Consider the following 23,707-nt stretch of genomic DNA (forward strand, 5'->3'; position numbering starts at 1 on the left):
TGTATCGGCACCGAGGTGATTCCCGTTATTACGGGGCTTGTAATAACGCATCTCCGATGGCGCCGGCCTGCATGCGAGAGTACAAACGACACACAATATATAAATTGATCAGCGGCACAGAGCTAGATTTGATTAAAAGAGTTGATGAGGTGTAGTGAAATAGCAGTCTGCTTGCGCTGCCCCGATAGCTTTTCTGAAATAAAGTGAATGTCATTGGAAGCCTCGTTATCTTTGTCATTACCATCTGAAAACCTCCCCTGGCTCATGCGTTTGTTGCAGAAGCAGCAGCCAGGCTGCGCCGATGGAGTCGAACTCGAACGTATTCACATTTGCTCACACTAAACCAACACGTGGAGAATTAGTGTTAAATTGATACAGTCCCGAGTCCTGATTGGTTGAAACGGCATTCCAGGTTTGCTACAATGAGCTATTATTCATCCGACTTGTTCTGATAAAATTAAAATACAGTGTAACGATTTTTTATAAGTTGCGTTTTGCTTAAATTAGTGCTGTTTCTTAATAAAGTTTAACATGCTGAATACATTTTTTTTTACAATCAACGTTAATCACAAAAAAAAATTGTACAAATTTGTACATTTCGACATTATTACTCGTACGCCAAAACGACAAGGTCCTTGCATAACCATGAGCTCAAAACAACAGTTTAACATAAGTTACTAAAAATGTGAACTTCAGAAGTGTACATTTGATCTATTGAGCTAAATATATGCTAAAACATAACTACATGAAAATAATTACAACCACAATAGTAAGTATGCCATAATCGTACGAGCAACGTAAAAGGGCCAGGCGAAACAAAGTGTGATATTGATAATTTATAACCCCCCTTAAGTCGTGTGTATACTCGCAATATAGCACAACCTCTCAACTTATTGCCTAAATTGCACGGTACCTTTGATGTTTGCCGTCTGAAACACGTGCCCACACACGTACGCAAATCTGTTGATTAATCATCACGCGCTCTCATCCAAAAGAGAGAAATCGAATAAAAGGCTGGCGCTTTTGAGACCCGATAATAATCTGTGTGCTATTTTAAGACGCAACTCCAGCCGTGAAGAGGTGGGGGGCTTGTGATGAGGGCTGCCGATGTCACCACTGTTGCCGGGCAACTGGTGTGTTTCCAGTTAGAAGTATGTGGCAGTGACGACTGGCTTTATAAACGACCTTAACGCGTGGCCCTGAGCACAAGCACCTGTCTCTGAGCTGGACCGTGTGTATGCGGCATAGTCTGTCGCAGTTTCTGATTCGACTGAACTTTATGAGCTCTCTAAATCAACTTGATAAAGTAGCAGGTGGCTGGCAGTCATTTGGAAAAAAACAGTGACGGCAGGGCATAAACTGTAGAGGTACACATCGGTTGTTTAGTCCAAAAATACGTTTAGACCAAAGTTGTGTTAGCATGCTTAGGTTTTCATGCACGCATGTTCTTCATCGACTTGGTCTTAAAGGAACGCTTTCATTATGAGCACATCATTACACATCATTACGAGTTACCTGGACAAAGGGTCTGAGCTTTCTGCATCACCCGCATATGAGCTCGTGCCAGACGGACTTGCGGTGCGGCATGCTGCGATGCCAACAGGTCTGTCTGTCTCTGTCTTTCTCTCTCGTTCACAGTATTCCTCTAGGATGAGGAATAAGCCCCTTTTATAGTTGTGTGAACTCTTTTGTCGCGGGTCGAGCTGTCTTCTACCTCTTGTCAATATTAGAAAGCTTTCTAAAGCGTGCAGTGCATTGCAAACTCTAGGTTGAATGTGCTTAAAACGCGTTCTTGCATTACTGCAGCGACAGCAGACCTCCGAACAGCTTGAAAATTGATGCATCTACAGTTGCCATTAAACTGTTTGTTATTCAAGTAAATGACAAACATGAAGACAGATGTGTTTACGTTGCTTTTTATCCTCGATCTGCTGCTTTTGTTCTGACAGTACAACAAAATGTTACATTTTAAAACGCAGAACACTAAGTTATGATAAAATCATTTTCCTTCATGTAATTGAACGTACGCTTAGGGCCACAGACAAATGATGTTTGTGCGTTGTCTAGACCCTTTATACTAATGTTTGATTTAACCGTTCCAAAGCGTCTCTTGTTTTTTTTAGCTTTTTCTTCTCGAATAGGCGATACCAAATCACCTACTGTCCCTTTAAGACCTTTGTATGTAAATGACCTCTATTACCTGAAAGGAATGTTGAGAACCCTGCCAAGTTTCTACATTTTAAAATGGACAGGTTATAAACATGTAGAAGGAAGTGGTTGCTTGTTAATGATGCTCATGGTTATTATGGTTTGGGTGGATTTCTCACTCTTAACACAATCTCTTTCAGAGAGCGGCTCTGCGATCACAGCCTCCTGTATCGGTCTGGGCTGCTCACGCACACCCCCTGCTGGTACGGCAGGTAAACCCGTGCCTGGATACAATGGTGAGAATGTCACGTGTGCATTTCAATTCTTTCCTGTGGTTATACGTCGGTGCTTCTTTCTGGCTCTTTGACAGCTTTTGAAGAACAAGATACATTAATAAATGTATCAAAGAGAATGAATAAAGCATTTGAGTTTTTTATTCTTTGTGTCACAGTGACAGTGATTGATGATGAAACGAAGCAGGTGAAACCAAGGACTCTGGGAAACATCGTTGTGAAGTGAGTTTTTCAGCTATCTTTATGAGAGCGAGAGTAAAACTAGAAAAGAAAATTGTACAGTGAGTGGGGGCATGAAGGGCTGAAATGTTGCAGGCCGGATTCCAACCTGTGACAGATACAGTATCTTATTCGGTATCCTCTCTGTAACGGCAGCCCAGTAACACTACGCTTAAAACATCCCTCAGTTACCCGATATCTGTCACAAAGTCAGACCTTACAGTTTTTTATCAAATATAAATGAACTGTCACGGTTAACCAAAAGTTACAGCACGCAGCTGTAACGTGTCAGAGGAGAACCGGCCCTTTCTGGTCGTCTCTCCATTAATTCTGTACGTATTGTATACATTTAATCATTTTACCCTTTTAAAAAATTGTTTTAAATAAAGTTACCTTGAAACAGCGCAACACTGGTGTTTTTGTGTATACAGCACTTTTTTTACACTGCTCCTTTACTTTCTTTAACTTTACTATAAGGAATAACAAGTAATAACGGCATCTACAGCGGTATGCAGGATATCGCAAAATATCCACCGACATTTCTGTATCAAACCCAACGGTCTTTCTCGTGAAGAGATTCGTATTTTAATACGTAATGTAGGCCTAGATACGTGACGTGCCGTAAAGATGTTAGCATAGGCTTTTTGTTTGATCTCCACAAATAATTCTCAGTTTCTGTGCCTATCGTTTCAGTCTACCTCAAATCACCTCCTCTACACAATAAAGGATTTTCTGACACAAAGCCGAGGCAGACAAGAATCTTTTCATCACAGATCTGAGTTGAAAATCGAAGTCTTGTTATGAGGACATTAAGCCTGAGTTAGAGCCGAATGGCTAATAGGTTCTCGTCTCGTCGCGTCAGGTTTGAAAAGGCATTCTTTTTGTCATCTCTCAAGCTTTTCCTAACGCACTTTGCCTATCTAAGCCGGCAAAGTGTCAGTCCTCGCCCGCCGCGGTGGAAACTAATCTCATAGACGTTTGTTTGTCATTTGTATGCACCGATAGATTTTAATCGGGAACGTGTTCGATAGCCTCGCGGACACACGTTCAGATTAAAATGAATGGATGGTTTGTCATAACAAGATGTCCCGGCTCCATATTAAATGGGTGTTTCATGTTTTACGTACAAGTCGTAATGAAATATTTTGAGGAATATCGCCTGTCGAGGTTTGTATGAAAGTCAAATCAAAATGATAATGTAATTACATCATTTAATCTATTTTGCAATCTGTAAAAGGTCGTGTTTGCACTCTTAAGAACGGTCCGACCCTGAAAGGTTGAATAACGTGACATCGTTTGATGGTTAAAAGAAGAGCAAGGTCACGTTTTGAAGCTTTTCTTTGTGAAAGCATCTATCCCTTTCTCTCTCTCAACAGGCGTCCTCTCCCTCCTGGGGCCGCTCTCAATCTCTGGCAGAATGAAGAGCTGTTTAAAGACCTGTATTTCACCAAGTTCCCAGTAAGGTTTCTCACACACACACCTCGCAATCACTTTCCACAAAAGAACGTTGAATACTATGGAAGCATATGTGGTGCAAAATTCAATTTGCAATGTAATATGCAAAATGCAATGCAGAGCTGACCACGCCCCCACCCCGGTACAGCGTCATTGCGTAAAGGCGGAGCCAGCATCGCTAGTTACAAGCATGTATGTGTGGCTGCAAAGCTGATAAAAACATTAAATTGCATGCACACGAATTGGAGCACGAAGAAAAAATTACTTGGGTGTTTTTTTTAAGATTAGTACATCTCTGTAGACGATAGAACTAGTAGCTACATTTCTAGAATTTTCTGCCTTATTAAGCGGTGAGCTCGCCTGTTGAATGTCTCATAATCACTCGACTTTCTCATACGCGTTTTCATCATGAACACATTCAGTATTTTGATTAATGTCTTTTTTGTCACAATATCTTCATACAATTGTTCAGAAATTGTCATTTTATGAGACCACTGTTCAGTAACAGTACAGTATAATCCCAAACGCGATACATCCACGTGAAATACACCTCTGTACTGTGCTTCATTCGTGCTTGAGAAAGTGTAAGGGGAGAGATTATGCACAAATACACATAAACATTGCCAAAGTGGAGATCTGCCCTTACAAAAATTAACCTTGGTTTCTAATTCATCCGGATGCTGCAGTTTAGGCTGTGACAGATCCACTGAATAACTCGATTCCTGAAGTTAAGGAAATATTGCACCACAAAAACAGTCAATATCTTAACATAATCGTTCAGAAACAAAGACAACAAATACTGGACGTGTTTATGATGAAAACATGTATGTGCAAGCAATTTAACGCTTTTATTATTTCTGCAGTCGAACGTGTTTTCAACACCTCAAAACAACACACCTAACTATCAAATAGCAATGCTGGCTCCGCCTTCATGCAATAACGCTGTACCGGGGAGGGGGCGTGGTCAGCTCGAAATGCATTTTTAAGTCCACATTGAATTTTGCACCACTCAAAATTCAAAATTTTTTGTGTGTAAATGAAAATGCAATCCCAAATGTTCAACCTGTGAATGTTAATGCATTAAGGGAAAATGACATTAGAATTTTCTTTTTGCTACAGTTTTTTATAAATATGTATAATCAATCCGGGAATGCATTTTTTCATTTTAATTTTGCAATTTAAAGAGCGTTAAAAATATCCATTTAAATAACTTATTAAAACTAGTGAAGGAACTGACAAATGTAATTTATATAATTGAATTTTTATTTTCATTTTGCACCTAATGTTGCACATACGCTATTTTAAATGTATATTTAGATACACAATTGCATTGTCAATTTACATACTGCATTGCCATTTTGCTTATTACATTGCAAATTGAATTTTGCACCACATATGCTTCCATAGAATATGGTATCTGTTTTCGCTTGTGATTTTTAAGCTACGACAAGAGCTACAATTAAGGTCGGTTTCACATTTAGTTCAATTCCCCGGTCCGAACCCTAGGTCGCATCACTTTTGTATGATTTTGAACCATTCGTACAAAGTACAAAGCGGCACGTTTGTCTGTGAATGTACTGCAAATGCTCTTAAGAACGCAGAAGGCAAACAGAAATGTGATCGCCTAGAGTCTACAGCTCTATGCTTGGAGCGCCCCAGTAACGCTGGTCAGAGAAGTGATTGAAACACACATATACACACACACAAGCACACATTTTTACCAAAGAATACGTCATTAATTGAGGTTCACTTTCTGTCCATAATATTAAAGGGATACTTCACCAAAAATGAAAATTCTGTCTGATGAATACAGAGAATGATATTTGGAAGAATGCCTGCAACCAAACTGATCCCCATTGACTCCAGTAGTAGTTTTCATTATTTTGTTCTGTTGAACGCAAGGACAGCGCAGGATATTTTTGACCACCACTGTATTTTTTCCTACTATGGGTTGTCATCATGGGGGGCAAGATCTGTTTGGTTATAAGCATTCTTCCAAATATCTTTCTCTGTATTTATCAAACATAATTTTCATTGTTGGCGAAGTGTCCCTTTAATGTTCCTGTTCTCAAGAGTTCCACCCCAATTTCGCTTAAACTATTGCACTAAGGAGGACTTCAATGGTCGTACCAGTTATTCAGCAAACAAAATTCAAATGGTTTTGTTTTACTGCAGTGGGCAAAATGAATGTATTTTATTTCCTGAAGGCAATTATATATGATAATAATGTACACTTGTTTTAACTCAATTCTTTGTATTATTTTCATACCGAAGAAAAGAGGAATAACACCTGAATCTGAAAATGAAACATTGATTAACAAGTGGTATCATACAGGTTGGGTTAGATGATGGCGCCCTGTGCTGCTGTTGCCTGAATGCGTTGTATTCTACTTTTAAGTGCATGACTCCACCTAGTGGCAAAAGCGGTACTTTTACACACTGTAAATGATGCTATTATTGCCGAATTTAACTTCCATTATACAGCATAATCTGTGATCTATGTGTTTTGTCATACTCTCCAAGGGCTACTACGACACCATGGACGCTGGCTTTGTGGACGAGGAGGGCTTTGTGTACATCATGTCACGGTCTGATGATGTCATCAACGTTGCCGGTCACAGGTTATCCACCGGTGCCCTCGAAGAGGTGCGAGGAGAGAGATTGACACCACGTGGCTTTTTCTTGTGGAGTGCCGACACACTATATTCTTATAGAGTGTGCTTTTGTGTTTGTGCGTGCGTGTGTGTATTTTAGGCAGTTCTGCTTCACCCTGCTGTAGTGGATTGTGCCGTGGTGGGGCTGGAGGATTCTCTGAAGGGACACGTACCTCTGGCTTTATGTGTGCTTAGAAATGGTAAGAGCCAGAGCCAGAGAGGAACATTGTCCTCTGTAAATTGTCAGTGTGCCATCAGGTTGAACAGTTGTGGTCAAAGGGTACAAAATAGTGCAGAAAACTTAAAAAAATTGTTTTGACCAACGGTCATTGGAAATTCATGTAGGTGCTGTAATGTTACATAAACTGTAAATGAGATTGGTCGTTTTCAACCCTCTTACAATAAAATTGAAGACACAGAAATGCAAATTAGCAAATAGGCCGTTTTCTTGTTTGCGGGAGGAGTTTTGTACCTTTATTATGATACTGTTGTAACGGGACTGTGTGGAAATTTGTGCGTAATGTGATTTTTTGCATTCGTTGTAGACTGTGAAAAGAGCAAAGATGTACTGGTGAAAGAAATGGCGAGTTTGGTCAGGGACACCATCGGCCCAGTGGCAGCTTTCAGGAAGGTTCTCTTTGTCAAAGTTCTTCCCAAAACCCGCTCTGGAAAAATTCCAAGACCGTCTCTCGCTAACCTGGTCAACCGCAAGCCTTACAAGGTATTTTGTTTGTTCGTTTTATTAAATCACGGTTTATTTTCTTTGAAGATTGCATAAAGTGGAGTCTGTGATCTTTTGCTTTGGTCCAAATACTACTCTTAATCATATATGACTATTTACTAGTTATTATTAGCATTTATTTATCAGTTATTAGAAGTCATTTTACATTTTCAGATCACTCCAACCATAGAAGATCCAGAAGTGTTTAAGGACATTGAGAAGGTGGTGAGAAAAACTCTCAAGGGAACTGATAAATAATTCATCACGAGACTTGGACCAACAGGACAACTTTTAATGTCCGGTATTATGTGAAAGTTAATATACCTATGAAAAGTTTACTCACTGTAACGCCATAGTATTTGTAATAACGCCTCTCTGTGAGCGATACTATCACACAACGATGTGTTAATATGAAGAATATTGGGATACCTCTGTTTTTGTGGACCAAATACCGTATAGGATTTTTACGGTGTATCGTGGCAAATTGAAATGTTTGTATGCTAAAAGAAAAGTCCAGACCACAGTCATATTTCCCCGTAAAATGAAGAGGGAAAAAATGTACACTCCTTGTTTTCAGACTGTCAAGTTTTTTGTTATTGTAATGTGTCGATTGTACGACTGATACCGCTGACTTCCAATGACGTGTAAATGCTACGAGTGGATTTCATGGAAATAATGAGAATGGAATTGCATTAAGGCAACAAGTACGAGTCGGGCGTAAGCTAAATGTTTTTGTAATTTAAGGGTGAAATGGTCCTCGATACATTTTTAGGAAATATTTGAATGACTGTGAAGTGTGCTAAGTTAGCTAGGTAAGGCACATTTTTAGTGTACCGAAGCTGCCCAAAGCAATGACGTGTACTGTCCAGTGTAAAGAAATGCCTTTGCAAATACAATTTTGACAAAAACTTTTGACGAAACAAACCTGTTTGACTGTACTTTTTATTAACAGTGAAAAGTTGTTTGATCACCACATAGTTTTGACCAAAATACAATCGGTAATTAATCATAAAAAAACGGACACAAAATAAAAGGATTCTCTGTGCGTGCAAAAACAGGGACGTACAAACCGTCGAAGAGTCGTCTGAAATAACTCAAAGACAGGAAGTCGAGGGCCGTACGACTAGTTTCTCCCGCGACCTCGACGTAAAGTCTGTAACAGTTTTACAACAAAGCAAGTCACGGCAAGCAACGGTTTTGTCTTTTTGAATGTGGACTTGGACAAGTCGATATACACTTCTACGTTTACAAAGAGCTAATCCTGTCTTTTAGTTATTTCTCCTTCCGGGATCCCGTCGAGGTGTGTTTTCGCGTGGGCTTGGAAACATGACATTTGACCCAATGGATGGCATTACTGTTTTAGGTACCTCGGTAGATACGATTGAACCGTGGCGGCACGAGTAAGGTAACAGTGTGACGTAGACCCTGAAGGGGAGACGTACAGCTTTCGTCGGCTGACGGCAGAAAGCGACATCCGAACAAAGGGGAGGGGCTTTGAATTAGCGGACCTCGACGGGCCGCAAACACGAACGGACGAGACGAAACCAACACGTACAAAAACGTCTCTCGGGTCTAGGCAAAGTTTGAAGAGCAGCATCGTTTAAAACCATGACGTTATAGGACATAATGTTCACAACTTTGAATATGTTGTGGTCTTTTTTGTAGATTTTTTTTATACAGACGTATATATATATTATTTTTATATATATGTATAAAAGGTCTTTATTTATAGTAATTTACAGCTGTACTTAGAAGAAATACACAGTACATAAGCCGGATGAGCTTGGCGTGGTGTAAAAGGTAGAAAGGGCGAGAGAGAGCGCGCGTAGCACCTGCGGGGGGTGCCCCGGATCGGGCCTCGGCTCGTTAAGTGCAGTGGAGGGGGCGGGGGGCTGGCACGCCGTTCCCCCCTCCTCGCCCCGTCCTCCGGGGCTTGTTTTGTTCTCTTGGCAGTGTGACTCATCGGAATTGTTCGTGCAGGCCAAACGACTCTTCCGGCGACTTGAAGGTACTTCTTCTAAATTGATCTGAAACACAAAAGGTGTACAATTAGTTGCGAGAACGGATAGGCATTACACGGGAATTGGGTGGGGTGCAATTTGTGATTTGGGGAGAGCGGTGAAAGGTTTACGGAACTTTTAAAAGCTAGTTTATGTCACGACAGCGGCGTTCTCGACAGTATTTAGTTTTTGCGTTAGCGATTGCGATGCCTTCTTAAGGGGTTTAAATGGTGGCAAGCCTGACAGGTTTTTTTGGCTCTGAAGGTACAGTCCGCCCAAAAAGTAAAGACTTGTCATTATGTACTCACCGTCCTGTAATTTGTTCTTCAGAAGTGAAAATATATGGTACCGCTCGACTCGCATGGGTTTTGTGTCCATAAAGTAGATGACGTCGTTCGGATATTAACATTGTTCCAAATGTCCTTAGTGTTTTGCGTAAGAAAGAAAGTGGCACAGGATTGAATGGCGGGGTGAGAAAAAGATGTGAATTTTCATTTTTGGGCGAACTATTCCTTTTAGGGTGTTTCCGCGTTTGAGAATGTTTGAGAATTGAAGACTCACAGCTTACGTCTTTATCTCCTCTCAACACGAGTAGGTCCTCACAGTGGAAGTGTCCAGACGCTGTACCGCAGACGGGCCGACTACAAGGAAACAAAAGCATTCGGATACTACATTAGTATTTGCGGTCTTGTGAATTTTGGTGAGAAGAGATAGTTGAAGGAATAGTTCACAAGAAAAGGAAAATTCTTTCCCGATGAAGTTTGAAACCTATATACATTTTTTTGATCTGTTAAACACAAAGAAAGATATTTGTAAGAATGTTGTCAATTTTCAGATACGTGACATCATCCGCTTCCACAGGAGGAAAAAAATGGAGTATAATAGTGAGATATTTCGAAGAATTTGGGAACCCCAACCGTTTCTGGGGCACCTTTGAGTAGCAGTAAGTTTTTCCCACGGTGGCAGTCAACGATGTCACAGAATTGAAAAAAGCTAACATTGATTGAAATTGTGTTTCTTTGCGTCCAGCAGAGCAAAGTAATTCATACATGTATGAAATGACACGAGGGTGAGGAAACAATGACAGAATTGTCTGATGTAACGTCTCGGTCCCAACAGGATGTTGGCATATTTCAATGGTAAAGTTTGAATGCTTGCGCCCAAAATGTTTATCCAAACGATATCCTGTCTGTCTGTACGTGTAAACAGAAGTGATCTCATTTTCAGGTTTTAACGGAAAACTTTGAGGGCACGTGAATTGTAATGATCCAGACCGGACTATTGCAATGCGCTACTAACTAGACTTCCTGCTTGCACGGCCAAACCTGTACAGATGATCCAGAATGCAGCAGCAGCAAGAGTGGTCTTGAATGAACCTAAGAGACATTGGTTTCCTATAGTTGCTCCTGGCCTTATCTTCATACACTTATGCAGACTTATGTACCTGCCAGATGGTTGCAGTCTGCAAACTAACAACGTGTTAAAAAGGTAAAAAATGGCTCTCACGAACCTTCTCTGGATGGGTTCCACATTTGTGGAATGATCTGCCTGCTGTTAGAAGATGAGCAGATTCTGTGGCTATGTTTAAGAATGGACTGAAAACACATCTGTTCCATCTGCACCTGACTGATCATTTGTGATGTGTATGTTTTTTCTACAATATGTTCCAAAAAAAGTGCATGCTTCTTTTAGTTTGATAATGTAAACTTGGCTCTGTACACTGTAGTAGGCATTGTGAGACATTTTTTTATTTCCGTTATGCTTTTTGTTCCTACTGTTTGACCCTACTGTTTGACCCAATTGCTTCCATTGTTTCCACAACTTGTAAGTGGCTTTGAATAAGAGTGTCTGCTGAGTAAATGAGTAAATGTACATGTAATAAGATAATGAGCCATACCGATAAGCCATTTAGTGTAAATGCTGCAATGTGTCATGTGAAAATAGGAATTTGAAAAGTAAATGTCCTTGTTGTTTGTCAGGGAAAGGAACAGTGTTCCTTTTGCTTTTAGTGCATCCTTGAACGTAATCCTGCCTCGCAGCGATAAGCAAGTTGGTCTATGTAAAGTTGCATGAAAATACTTCAGCACACCACTAGTAGTTAATGGCTAATTATGTCCCAATAAGCCAGTTACGTGTGGTTACAGTGGTTTCCGGTTACGTAGGAACCTTGAAAATGTGGGGTAAATGAAGTATGATTGCTGAAATTGTGTGAAAGAGAAAAAGAGGAAACAAGGAGGGTGTGTTTTGAAGCAGGGAACTTTATTAACGTTTTGATTTGTCGTTGAAGCCGTGTGTAGGCGGAGTCACCGTCCTGGAGTAACGAGCCACGGAGGGAGTAAGCGGGCGCAGGTGTGACGCAATCATCAGGTACCAGCCGAGGAGGCACTATATAGACAGGGCCCAGTACTGAAGCGGCAGCGTAAGCGGCAGTCGTGGCGTGAATCCCTGCTCGTGTGAAGACATGCGAGAGTAAAGACCTGCGACTCTACCTGCGCGACTCCACCGGACAGGACACCGGACAGGACGGCCTTTCTTTCTTTCTCTCTCTCTTTCTTCTAACATTCCTCCAGGGTGACGTCCACATCTAGCTTCACACCAACAACTCTACTGTTCAAACATCCACTGTGCCCTATCCGGCTGATTGTTCCTAAAGGAACACTGCGGGCAACAATCAAGGCATAGCAGCCACTACCACACAATTCATCTCCCACACATATATCTCTCCACTAACAGAGATGGCCACAGTGCTGGATCGTAAAGTTCAAAGCATAAGTGACCGCATTCAGCTTCTTACTATTGTCAGTGTCACGACATATCTTCTTCTATATAAAGCCATACTCAAAATATAACCTTGCATTCAATATTTCTTAGTGAACCGGCATGTGGGATTCAACAACCCACGCATTTCAAATACATCTAACATCATACATCGCATTTCTTACTCCAGGTTTCTAGTCCAAGCCATTCGCTGGTACTGCAAGCTTTGAACAAACAATTTTATTTAAGCACAAGGAAACATTCTAGCGGCCTTTGGAAATCCTCTTTATGTGTAACAAATAATATCACTCACAAAGTGTAATAAATGTATCATAACTCATGTATAAACAATGACTTGCTTCTATATGTTTATCTATATAGATGTCTGTTTAGCCAGCTAGCTTTGGGGGGTCTGCCATCTTCTGTCAGACCACAATGAATTATGTGGAATCTTTGGGAGCACGTCGAAACCATCACATGTAGGGCCCTTTTCAGACCGCCGATATGTTGAAACCAAAAACGAGGCTCGGGTGGGTACAAGTCCAGATGTTCGGGGAAATAACCCCATGGACTACAATCCCGGTGTTACTAACTCTACTTGTCATCTTTTATATTGATGAAATGCGCAAAGGAGGGAGGGATGTCTATCCCCACAGGCTGTTTATCTAAAAATGTTGCATGTCAATTCAAGTTAACACTGTATCCTAGACCTCTGGGGGCCCTATGCAAACCTTTGTGAGGGGCCCTTGTCATAATAATTCAAATTACATATACATACTGTAACTACAAACTGTAAGAAATAGAAATAATCAAAAAATTGACACACTTCAATTCATTCAAACGGAAGGACAAAAACATTCAACTGACATTAACAACAACTAAGTATAAAATGAGTGATAAACAACAACAAAGCATGATAAATATATGCCCCTTTTCACAGACAAGGCTTAAAGCAAACGTATAGTCTTGCCGTCTGCGCACATGACGTCATTTTTGTCATCGGGAGGGTCCTCGGCCATCTGCAGACCGTCAAACTCTTCTATCTGAGCTTATTCCTGATCGAGTATGCTAATGAAGCTGTGCGAAGGGATTTTCCGCCACAAAAAGGAAAGTCCAGTGTACCCGGCCCTTTAGTGCTAGTCCCAGACTAAATTGCAACTGAAAATAAATTGCCCTGCCATGTCTTCAAATATGTCAGTGCCATTGTTTTGTCTCAAGATGCACACCGGTAATGATTTTATCCATAAAAGCCATTTAAATCTGCCCTACACTTATGTCACAGTACTAACATAAATTAACTATACAGAAATCATTTGAAAATGTATTTTTTAAAAGTTGAATCCGCGTCTTTGATCTGGTACTGAAGGGGGGGCCTTGGTGGTGCAGGGGCTCTACGCAACTTGCGTAGTTTGTGTAAAGGAAGGATCGTCTATTATTGTGACGGCGATCAAGCTACCCGCTATTTCACTATGTTTTTTGGACGGGGTTATGGTAAACATACACTAAACGCTTTATGAGCTACATTATTATATAAAGGAGCTCTGTTCTGATGATTAACCTAATTTACCTGTTTATGGAGAGCACACCAAAAAAATGTCCAGCTGATAATGAAAGTAACATGGACAAACAACCACGAAGATGATATTGTTGCAGCCAGGACACCTGCGACTTGGGCCACAAGTAGACTGGATTTCCACGAGTTCAATGAGAATGGCGGGAAATAGACACAGTAAAGACAACGACCTTTTAAAAACTACATCTACATTGGAAGATTTAAAAGAGTAATTCACCTTCATAATTTAAATGCTGTCACCGTTTACACACACTTGTCATTTCAAACCTTTTTGAAAAGAAAGATATTTTGAAAAATCTTGGTAACATCGCAGCACACTTTCGTGCGAGTTGGGTTTAGACTTTGACACCTGAACCAGCTGATCGGCGGGCTATAAGCTTGCAAACTCTGCAGGACATCGGCCTTTCGGGACCCGCTTTGGACACCCCTGAAATAAACGAATCAACGTGCAGCTGACCCACCCGTTTGGAGCTGGAGCCGACCTCTGCTTATACAAAACTCCACATGTGTATCTGTACGGCCAAAGTGCTGAGGAAAAACAGCTTGTGTGATTTCACATCCCTCCTCTGCCCATATTTTATTACATCGTAAATCGTGTTAATAACTCCAGGCAAACAAAATAACTGTTCACCTAAAGTATTTGTCAAAAAGTCACTTTGCTAATAAAAACGTGCCCAACGAAAGGGGTCGTTCGTGTCATTTCCAACCTATGTGACGACTTCTCTTCTGCAGAACGCAAAAGATATTTGGAAGAACTCTGGTAACCAAACAACGCCATTTCATTTCAATCATACGGACACAAAACCACAGAGACATTTCTCAAAATATCTTCATTTCTATTTGAGAGAGAGTCACGCAGGCTTGAAACCATGTGATGGAGAAAATATCTGACGGAATGTTTATTTTGGGGTGAACTGTCCCTTTCGGTTGTCCTGGCAAAACCTTACCTGTAAGATGCAGAGTCGCAATGCACATTAACCTGTGCGTGAACGACTTCTTATTGACACGTAATCGAGTGCGTTACATTAAAACTTGGACGTGACATCAGCCTCAACTTCACTTTTTAATACTCCGGGATATCAAATGCTGGGGTGGCGATTGGTAGGAAAACATTTTGACTTCGTTTACAGTATTTAGGCCTTCTATGAGAATTCTACACCATTTTTTCAATCAGCGAGATGTAATGATTTTATAACCCGACCGGCACATGTCAACGAAACGTCAGACGTAAACACCACTGTACGCGTTATACTTTCACAGACACGAATATCTGGCAGCGAAGAGGGGACAGGAGACAGTGAAACCACGCAAAAGGGATACGAGTACAGCACGGGGGGAGGGAGGGAGGGAGTCGGGAATGCCACACCATAAGAGGCTCCGTTACATATCTGACCTTGAAACCAGTCCAAATACATGTCGTCGGGACTGTCGTCCATCGCCTCATAGAGGACTACAAGCGGCAGTCCATAGAAAAACAACAGAAATACAGTCAGTCCGAGTGCGAGGATGTGTGCATAAGTGGCTACGTTTGGAATGGTGCCGTACTAATACTATTTGTGTGAGATTAATAATGTAAAGGGAATTCTCATTCAATCTACTATATTTGCTATTTCCTTTTTCTCTACACGTTTATTTTTATTAAAGGGATAGTTCGCCCAAAAACTATCCCTTTTTGGTGACCTTTTTCATTTATTACAACTGCTTAATAACGCAAATGAAACTATAGGAAACTTCGGTAACACTTTATAATAACTGCACGCTATGAATCATTGGTTAAGCATCAGTACATAGTTAATTAATAATTTATGAAGCATTGGCCCCACATTAATAGACATTAGTAAGCAGTCTATAAATACAGCTATAAATGCTTTGTTCTTGATTTATAAGCACGTATATAATATGCTTAATAATCAAATTTTCATACTTTGTTAAGGATGAATTCATCATCTCTAAATGAAGGATTACATTACTTACAAACCAGTTAGTTAGGAGTTGTCAGTGGTTCATGAGATCATTTAGAAAGTGTAAGTAAATGATTAATAAACTCTTTGAATGCACATCTTATTATTCTGACATATAGTAACAGTTACTTCATTTGATAATAAATGCTTTTTTAACACACATTCCTGCTGTAATTCGTGATTAATTAAGGTAATTATAAAACATTTACTAGTTGTCAGTTAACTATTTTTGTGAGCTCATCTAAAGTGAGGACTATGTATGCCTTGTAAAGCGTTTACAAATGAGAGATGCATATCACTTCACGGTTATATTTTTTCTGGAGGTGTGCAGGAATTAAATTTTTTCAGAAGTTTATTTTTCATTTTATATCAATTCATTTAATGTTAATTTATATGTTCGGTTGTACAATTTTAATTTTGCAGAGGTTTATTTTTTATTTTACATTAAATCGTTTTATATAGTTGTACAGCTTCATTTCATTTGCATCTTGAAATAAATATTTATATGTTCTTTATCCCTCTGTGTTGTGTTTTTCCTATTTCTGTTTAGAAGATAACTGAGCCTTTAACTCTCATTTGTAAATGCTTTACAAGGCATACATAGTCCTCACTTTAGATGAGCTCACAAAAATAGTTAACTGACAACTAGTAAATGTTTTATAATTACCTTAATTAATCATGAATTACAGCAGGAATGTGCGTTAAAAAAGCATTTATTAACAGATTAAGTAAGTGTTACTATATGTCAGAATAATAAGATGTGCATTCAAAGAGTTTATTAATCATTTACTTACACTTTCTAAATGATCTCATGAACCACTGACAACTCCTAACTAACTGGTTTGTAAGTAATGTAATCCTTCATTTAGAGATGATGAATTCATCCTTAATAAAGTATGAAAATTTGATTATTAAGCATATTATATACATGCTTATAAATCAAGAACAAAGCATTTATAGCTGTATTTATAAACTGTTTACTTATGTCTATTAATGTGGGGCCAATGCTTCATAAATGATTAATTAACTATGTACTGATGCTTAACTAATGATTCATAGCGTGCACTTATTATAAAGTGTTACCGAAACTTCTTAAATATTACACTGGCACTTCGTTTTCTGGGTTAAACCTTCAGGATGTCTATACGGACGACATAAACATGTTCTGTAACGATTGTCCCGTGTTTAAAAGTTTGAGCGTTGTTTGAAAAACAAAACCGTGTGCATGCTGGTATTCCAAATTCAAACATAGTCTTGCACCTGTTTTGCCTTGGTGGCGTTTTGTCTGCTTGCGTCTGTATCATGCCGTGAAGTGTAATGTCTGTAGTATGCGTGTCTCACCCTCTGGCGGCAGTCGGCGCGAATGCGCAGAGGTGGCAGTGAGACGGAAGCCAGCGGGCAGTGTCTCTGCTGAGCCGGGCATCATGCTGATCCCGTGGACGTCCCTCGGAGGAAACTGCCTCCTCCACGACGGCCCTCTGAAGTCTTTTTCATCGCACTGCGGAAAGGATTCAGACCAAGGAGTGTCACACGTTAGCTTTGCTGAGTGATACTTAAAGTGATACTTCACCCAAAAATGAAATTCTGTCATCGTTCACTCACCTTCCAGTTGTTCCAAATGTGTATAAATGTCTTTGTTCTGATGAACGCAGAGAATGATATTTGGGAGAATGCTTATAACCAAACAGTTCTTGCACCCGTTGACTACCGTAGAAGGAAAAATACTTTCATTTATACATTTTTTGGTCTGTTGAACACAAAAGAAGACACTTTGAAGAATGTAGGACAGCAAACACTTCTGGGGCGCTTTTGACTACCGTTGTAATTTTTCCTACTGCGGTAGTCAATGGCGGCCAAGAACTGTTTGGTTGCAAGCATTCGGCCAAATATCTTTCTCTGTGTTCATTGCAATTTTGTTTTTATACAGATTTGGAACAACTAGAGAGTGTGCAATTCATGACCGAGTTTTCATTTTGGGGTGCGCCATCCCTTTAAATTGCAAGTGAAATGTAAGAAACTGTTGCTTGACCTCATCTAACCGTCTCTCCGTTCCCAGTGCCAGCAGGTTGTTGTATTCTCTTTCAAGAATCTGTCTAGCCTGTTGGATAAAAGAGTAGCTTTGATATTGCTTCCTTTTGGAAAAACAGACGGTAACTGTGTTGTACAGTATGTTGCGTGTGCGTGCCGACCTGAGTGTTTTGGTTGGGGATTTGCAGCAGGAGGGCCAGGCTGCTGTAGTCAAAGTTGTCATCGAGCGCAACGAGCGCTCCGTGCACGCCGCTCTCTAACAGGATGTTGGCGTAGTCGCGGAGACCGATGCTTTGAACCCAGCGAATCACGCGCTCGTTAGTCCACGCTAGCACGTCTAGAGAAAGGTGTAAGCAAATAAGCACGAGGGCACCTTTTATGCATATTGTGTACAACAATGAATAGATTTCAAAAAAATTATTCTAGGTGTGATACTACAGCAATGAATCACCTTTACCCATAATTCTACATTAGGTTTCTACTTAATATGACTTTTTTAAGTTTCAATAACGTCCCTTTATTCTTTGCAATCTGTACGCAGAACAGTACAGATACTTTACCGTGGTTGAAAAAAAGAACCCTTAAGTAATTTGGGACGTCGTTCAAGTGTAGCCCCACCCTACAATATACAGCAAGTATAAAAGGATGTATTAAGCATATAAATGGAAAAATATGTTCATATAAACATGCGTGTGTGACTGTGAACAAACAGTGTGCCTCTGAACAATCTTTGCGCAGTGTGTAAACACCTCAAAAAGGTAAAAAAATATAAACCGTATCTTTGGACGCACGCGGGCCTCACCCCCAGTTTACTTCCGGTTTGTGTTTGGCTAGTAGCTAATAATAAAAGTATTTATAGTTTATTTAATTTATGTAAATATTGTCATGATTCTCAGACAGAGAGGGCGTAGAGGAAAACCGTACACTTAAACAATAAACCCACTGGGGGTAAAATGTAAAGGAAAAACTGAAAACTTCCCACGAGGGTTCAAAAACAAGAAAGTCCTGATGATAAATGAAACATTCCAAAAACACTAAATAATCCAAAACGCGGCCAGGTAAGACTGGAACACGTTATAATATAACGTATAGGCTTAATATAGGGGAACACTAACGGGGGATAATTACATGGAGAAGTCAGGTGACGGGAATAAACCACTAACGGGATGATTATGGGAAACAAGGGGCGGGGCCAAAACACACGACGTGGCGCAATGTCATAACAAAGGCCACGTGTCTACACACAGAACGCGACAAAGACACAAGTCATGGGACCGTCACAACCCTGTCCAAAAAACCACAAAGCTCCAGACGAGACGGACAGCATCATGACAAATATTTGTCTTATAATTTGACTGTATAATAACTGTATTAAATAAACGATTTGTTCAATTTTGTTGCGTGTTCATTTTATTAAATAAACTATTTGTTGAATGGGTCCTGTAGTTTTGACGCATGTAAAGAAACCGTACGGTACATTGACATCTAGCGGTGGAGCTTGGTATCGCGGTCAAAGGTCAAAATAATGGAGAGACAAGTTAAGACATCTAACTGTTTTTACCGGCTTCTTTTTCTTGTGATCAGAAAAAATCTACAGGCACTCTATTGTTTGCGAACGTGTACCGGAAGTTGAGTCGGGATCGCAAAATTGCTCATGCGCAGAAACGTTTGTTTATGTCGTTAAGACCATGTAAAGTTACCTCTTATTTCATGCTGGCTAGTCTCTCTGCGTCTCTCCAGCTCTTTTCTGTCATAGTTGAGCTTCTTCAAACACATGATGCCGTACTGGAGACTGGTTCTGTTGCAGGTTATAAAGCAGTCAATAAATAGTTATTAAACCGTTAATAAAACATGACGACACAAATCTAGTTACAAGCGGATGTCCTACTTACAATTATGTCTATCAATGTTACAATAGACCGGTTAACCGTTTTGCTCAAAATTTAAGTTCCTCCCAATGTGAACAAAGTTTCGTAATGTCCATAACCATAATGTTTCATAACCAGCGTGATTCTCAAACTATATTAAAAGCGGTAATAAAACGAGAGCGATTTAGATCAGGGCTCCAGCTCGGGTACCTGTGAAAGCTGTCCACCATTTTTAAATGCACTCTGAGGTCTTTCTTGGTGAGGTGGTCCAGCATGCGTGCGTCCACCAAACACTCCATGAAGTAGCTGCGGTACTGAGGTAGACCTAGACTGGGTAGCCACTCGTTTCCGATCCACTCGTGGTTCATGTCACCGTACGCGAGTGTCTAAACACACAGAATTTAAACTGGGGTCTTTCTAAACTAACTAAATCACTCAAAGAACAACCTCGACGTATCACAATCTCTATTCTTGATGATCTGTCAGACTCTCACCTGTGACCAGCTTCCCTCTTCCAACTCGGACTTCTGAAGGGCGAAGAAAGACATTTCGTCAAAATTAGTTCTGCAAATTTTTACACTACATACACATTCAAACTACAAATGCACGTACGCAAACACACGGCTTCATTTGTGTCAATTCCACAACACTTTCCATTTAAACATGCTACTATACTCATTTTGTTTAACGTTTCTGTAACATGCACAAAATAATGCAATGCAACAGACATGCACGTATCCGCGCGCACAAACACTGCAACATCAACTTAACACGCTAACGCACAATAAATGCATGTATATTCAGCATCTGTCCTATATACACTCTATGGGCCTGTGTCCACCGAGGGCGTACGGCGTGCTTTTTCAATTGTTTCCAATGGAAATGGCGCGTTTTAAAACGCAAGCGGCTGTCGTTTTTTACGTGCTCAGCACTGGTGCTTTGCGTTTTTCCCACGATCATCGCTGGGGTTCGACCGATCGCCCACAGTTGAAAAACTCACAATTTGTGTGCGTTTTCTGCCGCGTAAATGGGCCTTGGTGGTTACAGACCCTATATACAATAGCATTACATTTATTACATGCGCTAATAATATTAGACACATGCTACATTTCACACAGGTTCTCTAATATTATCAGCAGATCCGGTCTGTAATCCACAAAAACTTCACGACCGAGTCGGTCACTACCCATTTAGCACAGGTACATCTGTAAGATGTCTGCTGGAGATCTAGAAAACATCTGCCGTGTAAAAACATCTGATAAACATCTTAGAAAGATCTGTTGTACATCCATTCTATATCATACACATCTTACAGACATCTTCTAGAGGCCATCTGACAGCGAACGTCTTGCAGATGTAGGACAGATGAGCAAACAGCATCTGACAGATGTCTTGCAGATGAAACAGATGTACGTGTGCTATCAGGGCACTAACGCAACACGTTAACATTCGTAGGTCAAAATATATTAAATGTTGTCTTTATTGGACAGGAAAGTGTAGGACGGATAGAGGGAAATGGGATCAGGAAAGGACCTCGAGCTGGGAATCAAACTTGGGTCGCTGAAGTCTATACGGTGTGTCAGAGGACTGCCCGCAAAGTTATCAGCTCGAACTTAAACAATTTAGTGTAGATGCCCGGCAATGACAGGTTCTTAAATTCTAAGACGATACTCTTCACACCATACGCAAAACTTTATCAGTCCGCTGTAAACACAGACCGAACCCAAGCTGTCCTTCCGGGCACAATCGGCAGTCACAATCAAATTACATTCATAATCTGCCTGACAGTCACGTCCCCCGCTTTGCTTTCCTTCAAAATCAGTGCGGAAATGTGAAATAAGTCAGCGGATTCTGTCTGGGCCTAGTTATGAGGGATTGTTATGCTGATGAGAGGTAAGAGGTGAACAGAGAGAGCAAGCGACGATTGCGATACAGCCTTGACATCAAAATGAGCCTCGATAGAACGTTATTCAGCTGCGGTTGTGTCAAAGCTGTTACAGTATAATGGAAATCGGGGCTTCTTTCATTTCTATTACATCCATCTAGAGATCATTAGATCTGAAAGCAACAGCAAGATCTACGAGCTGAATGTGGAGGCGTGGCGTGCTTACGCTATTATTCTCTTCCCGGTTCAAAGAAGCCAATAGCCGAATAAAATACATATATTCAAATGACTCTTTCTTTAGTTTTTTTATAGAAATATGCGTCACATCATGCATCGACATGAGTGTATATTACGCGTATTCCGTGTATGTAAAGTGTCTATTTTATATGTACTGTACATAAAGTGACATCAACGCCTGTATTTACAATTTGTGTTTGGCTAAAAAAAGAAAGTGAAACATCTGAGATGGTATGATGGTAAGTAAATGATGAGAAAATTTGCAGTTTGCCTTGAACAATTCAGTCTTGTATTATTATGATCACAACAGTCCCCTTAAGCATTTACTAAATTAATATTAGGCTTTTGGTCAACGTTAACAAATAGCTTGTGTATACGATGTCGGCCAAAAATAAAAGTTGTACATTATGACGAACGACTTAACACAAATGTACACATCATGCACAGTGAGACCGGCAATGCATATAGGACAGTCAATCTCGTGTGGAATTTAAAGTGACGGTTCACCTTCAAAATCAAAATCCTTTCAAACCCGTATGACTTTCCTTCTTCCGCAAATCGCTAAAGATGATATTTTAAAGAAAGTTGGTGACCCACCCACAACGTTCTTCAAAATATCTTCTTTTGTGGTCTGCGGAAGAAAGAAAGTCATCTGGGTTTTAACTAACAAGAGGGAGAGTAAACGATGACAGAATTTTCATTTTTGGGGGAACTGTCACTTAAATGCTACAAGAGTTAAAGTGAGTAAAGAAGAACAAAGAATAAACGAGGTCGCGTAAAACAGATACGGGAAAGGATGACCTGACTGACCGTTTTCGAGGGGGCGGCAAGGGTCTGCATTTCCTCGTGGGTTACCCACACGTTACCCGACGCCTACGTGGGCGCCCCCAGAGATGACAGCAAATCCAACAGGAAGGGCAAGCAGTGTTAAAGAAGAAGAGCGGCAGCACTGTAAGCCAATAGTGTTACAGCATCACAGTCAGATTATTAGCAAGACCCGCTCGCTTAGTCAAAGGCCTGAGACGACACAAGCAAACTGAAGACAAACTCATGGGGGGGGTGCACTGCAGCATGCGATGAGCGTATGCTTCATGTAGTTAGTGCAATACAGACTACAGAGGATATACAAATAACGTGTCATAAAAAACTTAAATCGAAAGCTTGTCATTTCTTGGAATGTAGTTGTTGAGGTTTTGAAGGCTCGCCGTCTTCCATTGTGTGTAAAACGGTTCCCACCCTTTTAATTGATTTTGAAATATATTGTGGTTTCTCGTGTACATTTCCAACACACATACTATAGAAAATGCATGTTATTGAAAAATGCAGCTTGTGCGTGGGCATGTACTCACGGTTCTAGACGTGGGTGGAGCGGAGGGGCTTGTGAGCGAGACCATCTCCTGAATGGCCAGGCGTAGTTTGAGACGGTGCAGCGGGTTACTGATGCCGATCTCTCTCTGGATCTCGGTATCCGAAAGGGCCGACATAATAGCACCGCTTTTGACATTGGCACGACATGCCGCCACGTACCACGCTGGCATTCCCAGCCACAGCTAAGAAAGCAAACGCATATCATGTGTAACACATACCGTAAATATGAAATATAATGAAACAAAAAGAACATAAAAGTCTACTGAAGTGCAATAAATTCCAAACTGTACCAGTAGGTGGTGCCATTGCATAATAGGTCAAAAGATGCCTTCGCTATATAACAGTTAATTTTGTGAAAAATATGGACACTTTTTAAACAGGTGTAAAGGACTGTAAAAAAGAAAGCTCGGCTTTAAACGTATGCCATTGGACGTATTTACTGTATAGTCACAGCATAAAGTAACATCACCTTTAAATTAACCATGAACTGACTTAGGTTAAAAGTACTTTCATTAGAAATGTTTTTATAGAGCCATAAAA

The 23,707-nt window shown here is 40.4% G+C and overlaps 2 protein-coding genes across 13 annotated transcripts in view; one reads left to right on the forward strand and one right to left on the reverse strand.

Annotated features, from left to right (window-relative positions):
• The window catches only part of acss3 (acyl-CoA synthetase short chain family member 3), a 29,818-nt gene extending 17,220 nt beyond the window's left edge, over positions 1-12,598 (forward strand). Inside the window, 10 exon segments of the mRNA XM_056749397.1 lie at positions 2,349-2,444; positions 2,600-2,663; positions 4,037-4,118; positions 6,639-6,761; positions 6,870-6,969; positions 7,315-7,490; positions 7,665-10,433; positions 10,520-10,629; positions 10,718-10,978; positions 11,778-12,598. Coding sequence (XP_056605375.1) covers positions 2,349-2,444; positions 2,600-2,663; positions 4,037-4,118; positions 6,639-6,761; positions 6,870-6,969; positions 7,315-7,490; positions 7,665-7,748 — 725 coding nt within the window. The 3' untranslated portion in view covers positions 7,749-10,433; positions 10,520-10,629; positions 10,718-10,978; positions 11,778-12,598.
• Positions 8,419-23,707, reverse strand: part of ppfia2 (PTPRF interacting protein alpha 2) — a 165,987-nt gene continuing 150,698 nt past the window's right edge. For 6 of the 12 annotated variants that reach the window (XM_056749386.1, XM_056749391.1, XM_056749390.1 and 3 more), the window contains 9 exons: positions 23,149-23,349; positions 22,610-22,672; positions 20,172-20,204; positions 19,888-20,063; positions 19,510-19,607; positions 17,971-18,146; positions 17,811-17,879; positions 17,123-17,279; positions 8,419-9,517 (listed from right to left, as the gene is read on the reverse strand). In XM_056749386.1, coding sequence (XP_056605364.1) covers positions 9,450-9,517; positions 17,123-17,279; positions 17,811-17,879; positions 17,971-18,146; positions 19,510-19,607; positions 19,888-20,063; positions 20,172-20,204; positions 22,610-22,672; positions 23,149-23,349 — 1,041 coding nt within the window. In that variant the 3' untranslated portion in view covers positions 8,419-9,449. Of the gene's footprint in view, positions 10,132-17,122; positions 17,280-17,383; positions 17,529-17,810; positions 17,880-17,970; positions 18,147-19,509; positions 19,608-19,887; positions 20,064-20,171; positions 20,205-22,609; positions 22,749-23,148; positions 23,350-23,707 lie in introns of those variants that run through there. The other 6 variants (XM_056749388.1, XM_056749396.1, XM_056749389.1 and 3 more) reach the window with 5 other exon arrangements.

Source organism: Triplophysa dalaica, chromosome 5, assembly GCF_015846415.1.
Source record: "Triplophysa dalaica isolate WHDGS20190420 chromosome 5, ASM1584641v1, whole genome shotgun sequence".
Classification (NCBI taxonomy): domain Eukaryota; kingdom Metazoa; phylum Chordata; class Actinopteri; order Cypriniformes; family Nemacheilidae; genus Triplophysa; species Triplophysa dalaica.